The 11,075-nt window shown below is 41.7% G+C and overlaps 2 protein-coding genes across 3 annotated transcripts in view; one reads left to right on the top strand and one right to left on the bottom strand.

The window, feature by feature from the left end:
• PPP4R4 (protein phosphatase 4 regulatory subunit 4) overlaps positions 1–1,752 on the top strand; it is a 195,802-nt gene extending 194,050 nt beyond the window's left edge. The window contains exon 26 of the mRNA XM_019519907.1: positions 632–1,752. Coding sequence (XP_019375452.1) covers positions 632–656 — 25 coding nt within the window. The 3' untranslated portion in view covers positions 657–1,752. The remainder of the gene's footprint in view (positions 1–631) is intronic.
• Positions 1,753–3,735: 1,983 nt separating this feature from the next.
• The window catches only part of SERPINA10 (serpin family A member 10), a 34,393-nt gene continuing 27,053 nt past the window's right edge, over positions 3,736–11,075 (bottom strand). For both annotated transcript variants that reach the window (XM_019518622.1, XM_019518623.1), the window contains exon 5: positions 3,736–4,322. In XM_019518622.1, coding sequence (XP_019374167.1) covers positions 4,131–4,322 — 192 coding nt within the window. In that variant the 3' untranslated portion in view covers positions 3,736–4,130. The remainder of the gene's footprint in view (positions 4,323–11,075) is intronic.

Here is an 11,075-nt window from a genome sequence, read left to right as displayed (position 1 = left end):
CCACCCCCCCCGAGACTTACCTGTATCCAGCCTCCCAGGGGTACTCCCAGCCCCGTACATGGCTGTATGTCAGCCGTGTGTATGCACACACGTAGTGCCCCCTACCTCCAATCGCCGCCTTCCACTCTCCACAATCCCAAGCAGCTCCTTGTAGTCTGGAAGGCTGCCAGCCTGTGAGGGTAAGCCCTTGGTTTCCTGCAGTTTTTTCCTTTAAAAAGGAAAATCCACAATTTTCTCCTTTAAAGGGGAAAATTGGCAATCCCTGGTATGTATATGTGTGTGTATATATATGTGTATAAAACACACACACACACACACACACACACACACACACACACACACACACACACACACACACACACCGCTCTTCTGGAGAAGACTTGTTTGAAAATTATACGCTTACTGTGAAAATAGCTCTAAACTGTGCATGTATTTACTGCGTGTATGTGCAAATGTGCATGTGTGTGTGAATGAGAGAGGGCACACATAGCTGTGTTTCAAAGTAGGGCTGCTTAATAATTCCATTAAAATATATTGCATGCAATAGCACTTTACTATGAAGAATTAGTACTTAGTATTTTTAATAGATCAGCAAAAATTTTTACATACATCTCCTCTTTTTTGTATAAAGAAAAAACAGAAAATCAAACCCATAGATCATCTGACAAAAAAGGAAGGAAACCAAAGACTGCTGGAAGCAATGTGATTGTGTGACAAAGCAGGAGCAGCGGCTGGGACTCCACAACTGGACAGGAGATATTTAAAGCATCTTGCAATGTTAAAACCTTTTATCTTTTAAATAAAATTCCTAAGTTGTAAAATATCATCACATAAATAATGTAATGGTTGCAGAATTCCAATGTTGTAGTGACATGTTAATGAAATATAACTTTAGCTATGTGCTTTAATTACTGCAGCTAAAGAGACAGGTTTTTCTTTTCTTCAATTATGCCTCTGTAGTTCAGATTCTTGAATTTAGGATACAGGTCTCCTCAACTTAATTGGGCTTACTCACAGTTTTAGCAGTTCCTAACATCTGTTGGTTGATAGATGTTAAAAATGGGTGAAATTGCTCTGCATATGAGGAAATGATTTCACATTTTAAAGAATCTTCAATTTAGTTGATACTAAAAGCTGGAAGCACTGATAAGCAGCTGTCCTGAAGCATAAACTGCAATAGGATTGTGCTGTGAATTTGAATGTAGTCTTGCTACAAGTTCTAACACAAGTTTATAAAAATCCTTTACAAGTTTTCCAAACATTTTAGGAGCAAATACCTCTAAATATGAAAATTATTTCCTTTGTTTAATAGAAACAGTTTTGTTGTATAAATACTTTAATTTTTAGTATTTCAGATTGTATTTTCACTTTAATAATTTTAAAATGATGAATCTAGTTTTTAATTAGCTGTTTATTCAGGCTATCATGCTTCAGCTCTGTCAACAGCATTTGTTTGTATTAATGCTATGTTTCTAGCAAAATTTGCCTGTGAAAACATGGAGTTCTATTTAAAAAAGTTCTATTTATGCCAATACTTGAGAGATACCGTATGAAGCTATTGTCAGCTTCTCTATTTCAAAATGCAATCAGCATAACTATATTGATATCAGAAAATATCTGTTTTTTAAATCTAGGTGTATGATAAAGATGATCTAATTTGTGAATGCATATGTGTGTGTAGTTACTTTTTACAGTGTAAAATAATGAATGATTAATTTACTCAAAATAAAACCTAGGACAATGCAATACTTGCATGTTTGTGAAAAAATGTTATTTTTTCGCAATGTTTATTTTATAATGAAAGAGAAATAAAGGCATTTAACTATAGAAGTTATTTATTTTAAAAAAATTAACAGTAAAGCCAGATTTACTGTTCTCCTGTATTAAGTACCTAAAATGTGTATTAAGACTTTCCAGTGATCTCACATGTGATATCTAAATTTATTAGCTTGTTAGAGAGTAAATCTGAACTTTGGTCAGCTTGGTCTTTTCTTTTTTTTATATAATTTATACACAGTACTTGGACTTCATGTATATAAATCATTAGTGGTTTGTGTTTGTAGTATTTGTTCTGCAGCCTGACTTAAGCTATTGTTCTAAGTTTTATAGTACCAATGTGGTGTATTGATGCAGCCACACAAACATCAGAACATCCAGAGATCAGCAGTGGCATGATTATTGTGTGACTTTGTCATTGATGCCATCTGCTTCATCCTCTTGATCTGCTCAGACTGGTGGCTCTTTCAACAGGAAAGTCAGGCATAAGGTAGGGCAGGAAACCAGGAAAGTCCTGTTTTCCTTTCTCTTTATTCTAGGTAGCTAAGCTACTAATACCAGTCACACACTAGGGTAAAACTTGGGCACAAAACCCACCTCAAACTTGGACTGCTAACCTGTGCTGAACTCCATGCCACTATGAGTACACTAAGACTACTACTCAAGCTTGCTTCAGTATATCTATCCTGCACTGTGGTCAAAAAAAAAAAAGCGTGCACTACTCTCTTGTTCCTTCCTTCTTTTCTGGCCGTGTTTATGGATTTATCTCTGTATCTGCCTGTACCTTTGTAGCTAACCTTTCAGTAATTTGAATGATCTTGGAAAGTCCTCATATCCCATTTGGCCAACTTTTTAGTATCTGAACAAGAAGAGTTCTGCTCAGACTGCTTGTAAACTGTGAGAATTTTGTGAAGCAGCAGGAAGAAGCTACATGTGGCTCCATGCCCGCTGGTAAAGCTTCATGTTCTATATGTAGATTGTATGTTGTTGTCATTTTGTGTATTTAGTCCACAAGAAGATCCATATGTTGAAAAAGGTCTTTGCAAAGCAGTTTAAAATGATCTTTTCTGATTTCAGTCTTTAGTCTGTGAATGGAGTTGTTTTCCCTTATGCAGGTTTGTTGTTTTTTATTAAAGGCCCTCTACTAGATTTAGAACACTCTTCAGATTTGATAGATCTTGAACATGTGCATCACCACGAGATCTAGATAATATTGATTAATGTCATTCCAGGAAGGTGATGCAAAGTATGACCAAAAAAGTTGGCTTTTCTAGCTAAAGAATGAGAGATTTTTGGGGGGAACATTTTGGTGTTTTTAATAGAAAGTCCAGTTTTTAATGTGCTTTTATTTGACTGCATACACTTGCCATGAGAAACTGAGATGCATTTGATAAAGGTAAATAAAACCTTCAGCTAAAAACTCTCGTCTTACTTTCACTGTTTCCATTGCAGTAATATGTAAACAAAATTCTCCAGAGCAGAACCTGTAAATCCTATTCTTAGGATTTGACTGTTCCCACTGAAGCACATGGTAAAACCTCTGTTAAAGTAAATGACAGTAGGGTCCCAATTTGTCTCCTCGTAGTAGAAAATACAATTAGTGAAGATCAGGCTGAAGTGCTTGAATGCAAACTTCCTGGATGTTTTGATATATCTGAATTGAAGACTTTGATTCAAGTTTACCTCTAAATAGAGTTTTGCCATTAAAATGTTGAATTTGGGGAATTCAGGCTTGAGTTTCTGAAACTTTTAATAGTGGTTCTACAAGATGTTTTTGGGGGTTGAGAGCCTAGTTGTACTTTGTGAATATTGACACTGACTTTGAAAACAAAAATTCTTGTTTTATTTTGATGTTTTCTATGGAAAATACTCCCCCTCCCCCCCCCATGTGATATGAATTGTGCAAAATGGCAGCTCTCTTGTTCAGGGGGGGATTAAATTTAAACACACACCAGCATCTTTCAACTCAAATCCTTTTATTGAGTTTGCATCAGTACAGAAATAGCTAATTAGCTCACAGAATCATAAGATTCTAACTGATTATTTCAGTGTACCATCAGCAATTTCAAGCCTACTATTGAATGGCTCTTAGAAGATAGTCGGGAAATGTATTAAATAACATAGCTTTTGAACAGATCTCTGTTGCAATTATTGATTCAATGAGGTAATCTGGGCACTCTGGCATTAACAAAATATACTGTAATAGGACCTGCTGCTGGTTTAAAATAGGAAACTATTCTGATCTAATTTTCCATATTTAACAGATACTTAGCTCTGACTAATGCAATGTAATAGTTTAAAGAAAATAAAAATAAAACTTGGTACATGACATAGAGAGAAACCATAGTCTTTATTCACAGTTCTGTAGGGTTAACCACCCTGCCCATGAAAATCAATGTTTTAAAAGTTTCTTCAAATACCATGAAAAGGAAAGGTCTGTTCACTTTAATAGTAGGTGGCATTGAGTATGCAGTAATTTCTGACCCACTAGCAGCTGCTGCTTCAGTTCCTCTCTCATCCACTTCAATTACTGCTCTTTGGATAACCTAAAATACAAATATAATGCTGTTAGTGTTCTCATTTTATAACATGGAGAATGCTTCTCAAATTTCCAAACAGCTAATCTGTGGTGAACCTCAATGCAGAGGAATCAACTGAGGTTCACAATGTGGTTCTGACATTGCAGAGTTGCTTTTGGGTAGACCTTTTGTACTTACAAAGAGCATCGTTGCCTTGAATATGAATCGGCACAGATGCTCTACTTTGCTCATAATTTATTAGTGGTCAGATCAGATTCTAAGAATCCTTTCTACGTATATTTTGGAAAGTAGTTGGACAACTTCAGCATTTGTACTTTGGCAAAGATTTTTGTGGGTGATTTATCTTTTGTTTGGACTGACCAAATAGTTGGGAGGGACACAGATGATCTTTTGGGTACCACTACCCTTCCTAGGTCTGATTAAAAAAATGCAGATACAGCAGAGCTAAACAAGATACAGAACAAAGGCTTGTGCACAACTCCAATGTAAATAAAATCAGGGTATAAGAGAGATTATCAGGTGGCTAAAAGACAAAGAGAAATGCAGTAAGTAACCTGAGGGTAGTTTGTAGCAAGACCATTTAAGATGGTTGTTATCACCCATCAGGCAGATTGATTTCAAGAACCACTGCATTTTATCCCTGGTTCTTAGGCTGGGCATATTTCTCTCATGTTTCTCTCAAGGTCTGGTCTTTTCAAGTGTAGGCTGTAATTGATGATCTTTCTTATACATTCAAGTGTGGGACAGTAAATGACAAGGGTATGTGGGGAGGGGGTGTTGTAGCAGCTTGCTGGTGGGTATTTAGGTAGCTCTTTCAAAGGTATGGCCTATTTCTCTGTTGAAGTGTCCTGGCTTGGATAAAAGCAGTTTTCAGTTTGGTGAGGTATGTGGCACAACTATTTAAGTCAGTATGGTGATGTCTGAGGTGTGTTGACTGTAGAGTACAGCTATTTTGGTATGTTTAGTACAATTGCAGGTTTTGTGGACTATGTGGTGGTCCATGGCTTTTTTTTTTTTTTTTGCATATAGTTTTGTAGGGTGCCATCTTTGATGTAGATCATGGTGTGTTGGTATAGATGTTGATGTTAGCATAGGAGTATTGCAGAGAGAATGACTGAGTGGTGGCAGCAACTGAACCTATGGTAAAAATAAGTAAGCCAGTCCATGTTTTCAGTTCCGATGATGAAAATGGCATCTATGTAAAGCAGGTGCAGTGCAGGGTTTGGTGGTGCAGTTTTCTAGAAATTCTTCCAGGTGGCTCATGAAGAGGTTAGCATATTGTGGAGCATCTTTGTGCCCAAAGGTGTGCCATGGTTTGGAGGAAGTGTTGGTTGTTGATAGTGAAGTTGTGGGTGAGGACAAAGTGGATTTATGTAATAGGTTGTGATTGCAACCGAGCGTAGTCTGTGTGGCATTTCAGGCAAGCAGTTATGACTTTAGGATGTGCAATATTACTGTGTACCTGGTAACATCCAGAGTTGCAAAAATGGTCTTCTCGAGGAAAGGGTTGATGTTCTGGATCTTGCCAAGGAAGTCTGTTGTGTCTTGTAGAAAACTTGGCCTTTGAATGATAGGAGGTTTCAAGACCTGATAGCTCTTCAGTGAGGGTACTGTAGTTGGATATGATGGGTCTGCCAACGTTCCTCTGTTTATGAAACTTTGGGAGCATATAAAATGTTTTTGGGATGGGATAATGGGGGAGAAGTACAAACAGATTTTTTTTTAAGCTGGCATGCAAAGAATTTGATAATGATTTCCAGTTCAACAGTGAAATCTCATGTGATGTCTTCCCCAAGTTCTTTATAGTAGTTGATGTGAGAGAGTTCTTTAGAGTCTTGACGGTTGGAGATGACAGTAGCTCCTCCTTTGTGTCCTGGTTTGTTTACTGTTTTGTTGTTGGATTTTAGGGACTGTGACTTTTCTCTTTAAAGGGGAGAGGTTATGGTGGTCCTAGCTTTTGTTGAGAATTTTGCTGTTAGCTTTCTTGCTAGCTCAATTGATTTACTAGTGCAGTACGTGGTTCTATCTGCTCAGAGGTGTCCAGTTGGGTTTTTGTTGTTGTTTGTCGTGTGTTGTGGCAGGGAGGGAATCCTAGGTTCTTTTGTCCTGGTTGTAGAAATATTTATTTAGGCAAATTCTGTGGAAGAATTCTTCCAATTCTCCACATACTAGTATCTTGTCAGATTGTTTCTCTGGGCAGAAGTTCAGGCCTTTGAAGAGCACAGATACTTCAACAAAGTTAAAGGGAAAGGGAGTTTTGTGACAGGTTAATAATTGGTGTTCTGGATGGTGCTGTATTGGTGCTCTCCCATGTTGCTGGGGGCCCTTTTCAGAATCAACTCTTATACTTTCTCTTATTTTGGATGGCTTTCATTAGACTTTTTGGTAGAAGGCTCAGGTACGTTGCCTAGTGATAAAGTATGTCTTCAGTTTTAAATCTCTTAGTTTAGTAGTGTAAGTAGGTTCTGTTTAATTTGATTTCTGTTAGCGTAGATTAGGTGAAGATTTTTCCCCCCATTTTGCTGAGGTTCTCTTGTACAGTTGTGCTGGAGTTGTGTGCCTTAACTAAAGGATTGTGAACGTTAAGTCCCCTGGGGATGATGTTTCTTACACAAGCCTAAGATGATATCACTGTGTAATCTTGATTTTTTTTTCTTCATTTTTTGGATTTGTAATATGACTTATTTTGTAACATGGCAAGATACTTGTTTCCTCAACAAGCCAAAAGTCAAGATTTGTACTTAAAGCTGCCCCTCCCCCTCACCTGATTTCATGCCTAGCTCAAATTGACCAGAAAGTGCTTTACAATCTTCAGATATTCTTTACAAAATGTATGGAAATGTCTTCAGTTCCTGCTTCTGCTGCCTATCATTTCTGGATGCCTATACACATGCTCAGGAGTGGGGTGGGGGGAGGGAATTTAATTAGAATGGTTTGTGGATAGCCACTCCAATTAAGCCCCAATGCCCTCCACACATTTAAAATGGCCATGGAATGCTTTGTCTAAGTCTTATTAGATGAAATTTCAACAAAGTGCCCAAGCCGCCATTTTAAAATGTGTGGGGGCTTAATACACATGATGGTGAGGTGATGCTGGAGCATTATAATTAGAATGCAAATCAGCACGTATATAGGCAGCCTCTGTGTCTAAATGTACAGGGAAATGCTTAAGTATTCAGGCAGGGGCAGACCCAGAGGGGATGCAGCAGCATGGCTGCACACCCCTAGCCTGTGCACTGCATGCATAATGAACTCTCTGACCTCACTGGTCTGTCTGCAGAGCTCCTGTTAGAGCTCTTAGTAGTTAAAATCTCCCATACTGGCACAATTCCCACTATTATTTTTCTTGAATAACACCTCATATCCCTGAGGATCCCCACCACTTCAGTAACGCCTCTTTTACCATACTTTCCCAAAGACCCACAAAGATTTGCTTTTGTCCATGCTGTCCTTTCTTATTTCTATATAGTCTTTTGTGAGAGGGGAGGCAGGAGCCCCCACCCCCCGCAGCGTGGCCCAGACCCTGATCAGCACACCCTGATACTTACCACAGGAACAGAGACAGGTAGCAGCTGGAAAGAGACCCGACGCTGACACAAACGCAGGTTCAGCAGTTTTGCAGCTGCTTGAGCTGCGTATCAGTGAGAGCTGGGGCCATGCCTCCTGAGCAGCACAGGCTGCTCAAAAGGCAGCTGGGGATCTAGCTGAGGCGGTGCCGTGGAGTGAGGAGCAGGACACCAGCTGGGAGATGCCAGATGCGGAGCTGGTAGGCTCCAGCTCCAGCCACCACGAGAAGGAGCCAGGTGCCTGCTGGTGACCCAGACAGGTGAGGTAGAGGGCAGCCTTGAGGGCTGACAGGGGCCAAGGCAGCCCCAATGAGAGGCAGCAGCCTTCAGGGACACTGCCGGGAAGCAGAGGAGCTCCGACCTGGAGCTCAGACGCCGGGGCTGGGAACGGCTCCTCAGGCCCGTGGGCATCCCAGGACAGACTTACAGCAGGCAGAACATGGGGAATCACAAGCCCCCAGGAGGGGGAAGTAGATGATGCCGGCTGGAGGGAGCAGAGCAATGGGACCACAGGTCAGCCAGGCCCAGGGAGGTGACACCAGAAGAGCCGGTAAAGGCTGGACACAGGGCGGTTGCCTGTACACATGGCTATTAAGATAAAGGGGACAGACAAGTCTTCCCCAAGGAACTGAGGGCCCAGAGAGAGGGAATCTCGGGAGCCCACCAGCAGAAGCCAGTCATTTTCAGTTGAGTTTCTTCAGTTACAGTTTGACCCGGGACAGGGCAGGTTTAGTTTCTCAGGAGGGGAAGCTGACCCAGAGACGAGGGACGGACCCCTAACGATTGACGACCAGGAAGACCCAACTCTATCAAGGTGGGCAGTGTGGGAAGACCTGCGGGGAGCAGCATCTACCCAGGCAGAGGATGTGGTAAGGGTGGGGTAAAGGGGAGGTTTGGAGCCCCACAAAGACACCCATAGGGTCAACACCCCTCTGGGTCCCCCCAGAAGGGAACTGCCTCCCCAACAATAACACTGAAGATGTGGCAGGCAAGAAAAGGGGTGGTGCCACCATCTAGGGGGCACTGGAATAGAGTTTCACCCTGACATCACTGGGGGGCAGGGTGCCAACGAAGAGGTTCCCCAAAGCCGTACAACACCTACCAATGACACCTTTATTGAATTTTGCTGCTTTTTGTTCTAATATGGATTTCACAGATTTCATAGACATTGGGGCTGGAAGGGACCTCAGAAAATCATCAAGTCCAGCCCCCGAGGGGCAGGAAGTCAGCTGGGGTCATAGGATCCCAGCAAGATAAGTATCCAAATTTCTCTCGAAGGTGTTCGATGTAGGTGCTTGAACTGCCTCTGATAGCAGGCTATTCCAGACCTCGGGGGCTCAGACAGTAAAAAAATTCTTCCTTATGTCCAGCCTGAAATGGTCTCGCAGTAGTTTATAACCATTTGACTTCATCATCCCTTGGGGCGCTCTGGTGAACAAACGTTCCCCCAGATATTGGTGGTCACCGCTGATAAACTTATAGGTGGCCATCAGATCACCCCTGAGCCTGCGCTTTTCTAGGCTAAAGAGCCCGATGGCTCTCAGCCTCTCATTATAAAGGTCTGTTTTCCTGACCTCTGATCATGCACGTGGCTGTTCTCTGGACTCTCTCAGGCTTCTCCACATCCTTTTTTAATTGTGGAGCCCAAAACTGGACACAGTACTCCAGCTGCGGCCTCACCAAGGCCGAGTACAAGGGGAGAATGACATCCTGAGATTTGCTTGAGAAGCATCTATGGATGCAAGCCAGCGTTTTGGTCACTTTACTAGCTGCAGCATCGCATTGAAGGCTCATGTTCATCTTGTGGTCGATAATGACCCCCAAGTTTCTTTCTTTTGTAGTGCTAGCCAGCGTAGCACTGCCGAGCCTATAAGGATGCTGAAAGTTTTTCCTCTCAAGGTGGAGAACCTTATATTTTTCAGTGTTAAACACCGTCAGGTTCTCATCCACCCATTTGCTGAGCCTGTCCAGGTCAGCCTGGATTGCCTCCTGTCTTCAGGTGTGGATGCTTTACCCCAGAATTTGGTGTCATTCTGACTCCAATGTTTACATCATTAATGAAGATGTTGAACAATATGGGTCCAAGGACAGAGTCTTGGGGGACCCCACTGGTCACAGGGCACCATGACGATTGACTTTCGTCGATTACCACCCTCTGGGTCCAACCACAGAGCCAGTTTCCCAGCCAGTGGATCGTGGTGGACCCAAGGCCACAGTTGGATGATGACTGATGGATTCTTCATAGTGGCCATTAGGATTCTATTCCAGCATCAGGTCCATGTATCATCCTTGATCCTAGGAGACAGCACACTTTCTATTTGAATGTGCACTGGTGACAGGTTTGTTGATTCTTCTTGTGGAGTCTGCAGTCGCACACATCTGCCTCTTCCTGCTGTTGGTGTGAATCACTAGCCCTCTGTCTTCTGTTTGTCGTGGTCTCTGCATATCATCTTTTTTGTTCTCTCACAATTTTCAGACTCATCTTTGTTCCTCAGTAGATTTCAGTCTCTCTCCATTGTCTCTTCCTTTTCTGAGCTTAGCAGCTCTTATCTTCTTCCTTGTCTTCTAACCCTACCATACAGGCATGTTGAATAGCCTTGAGCAGACACCTACGATGACCTTTAGAAGGTTACTACATACCAGACCTACAGTTCTGGTATGAAATACCTTTTGTAGTGTCTCATGGTGCTAGCAGGTACTGGATTCTGGTCGTTCCCTGGCTAGGGAACAAGGTGCAAGAAATCCCTTCCTACTGTTGCCTCCTTAAAGATTTGGTTAACAGTAGCCAAAATAAGGCATTTTATTTCATTTTTATTCTCAGTGTCTGTGTAATCCAAGATATAGAAGCAGTCCTAGATGCAGGTACATGCATAAGTGCTCTAACATACTATACTTAGTAGGTCAGAGAGAGAAAGCATGACACTAAGTCCTGAATACTTCTCTCTACAGTGGCCCAGCATCAACATGAAAGGCAGAGGGTATCCTAACAGCAATCTAGGCCTGTATTATGGTGGGTAAGGTGTTCTTTTGTAGGGCTGTGCAAAGCTTCAGCCCCGATTCAATTCTGTGGCAATTCAGCCTGATTCGGTGGCCAAATCTCTGAATCTCTGAATTGAACCAGAGGACCCTTTAATCTCTCTGACTTGAATTGGAGCCCTCTGAATTGACTCAGGGAGACTTGGAAAGATTCTGA

Source organism: Gavialis gangeticus, unplaced genomic scaffold (assembly GCF_001723915.1).
Source record: "Gavialis gangeticus isolate Ggan-Ray unplaced genomic scaffold, GavGan_comp1, whole genome shotgun sequence".
Lineage (NCBI taxonomy): Eukaryota > Metazoa > Chordata > Crocodylia > Gavialidae > Gavialis > Gavialis gangeticus.
The sequence above is the reverse complement of the archived record's forward strand: the minus strand, read 5'-3'. Positions and strand labels throughout refer to the sequence as shown.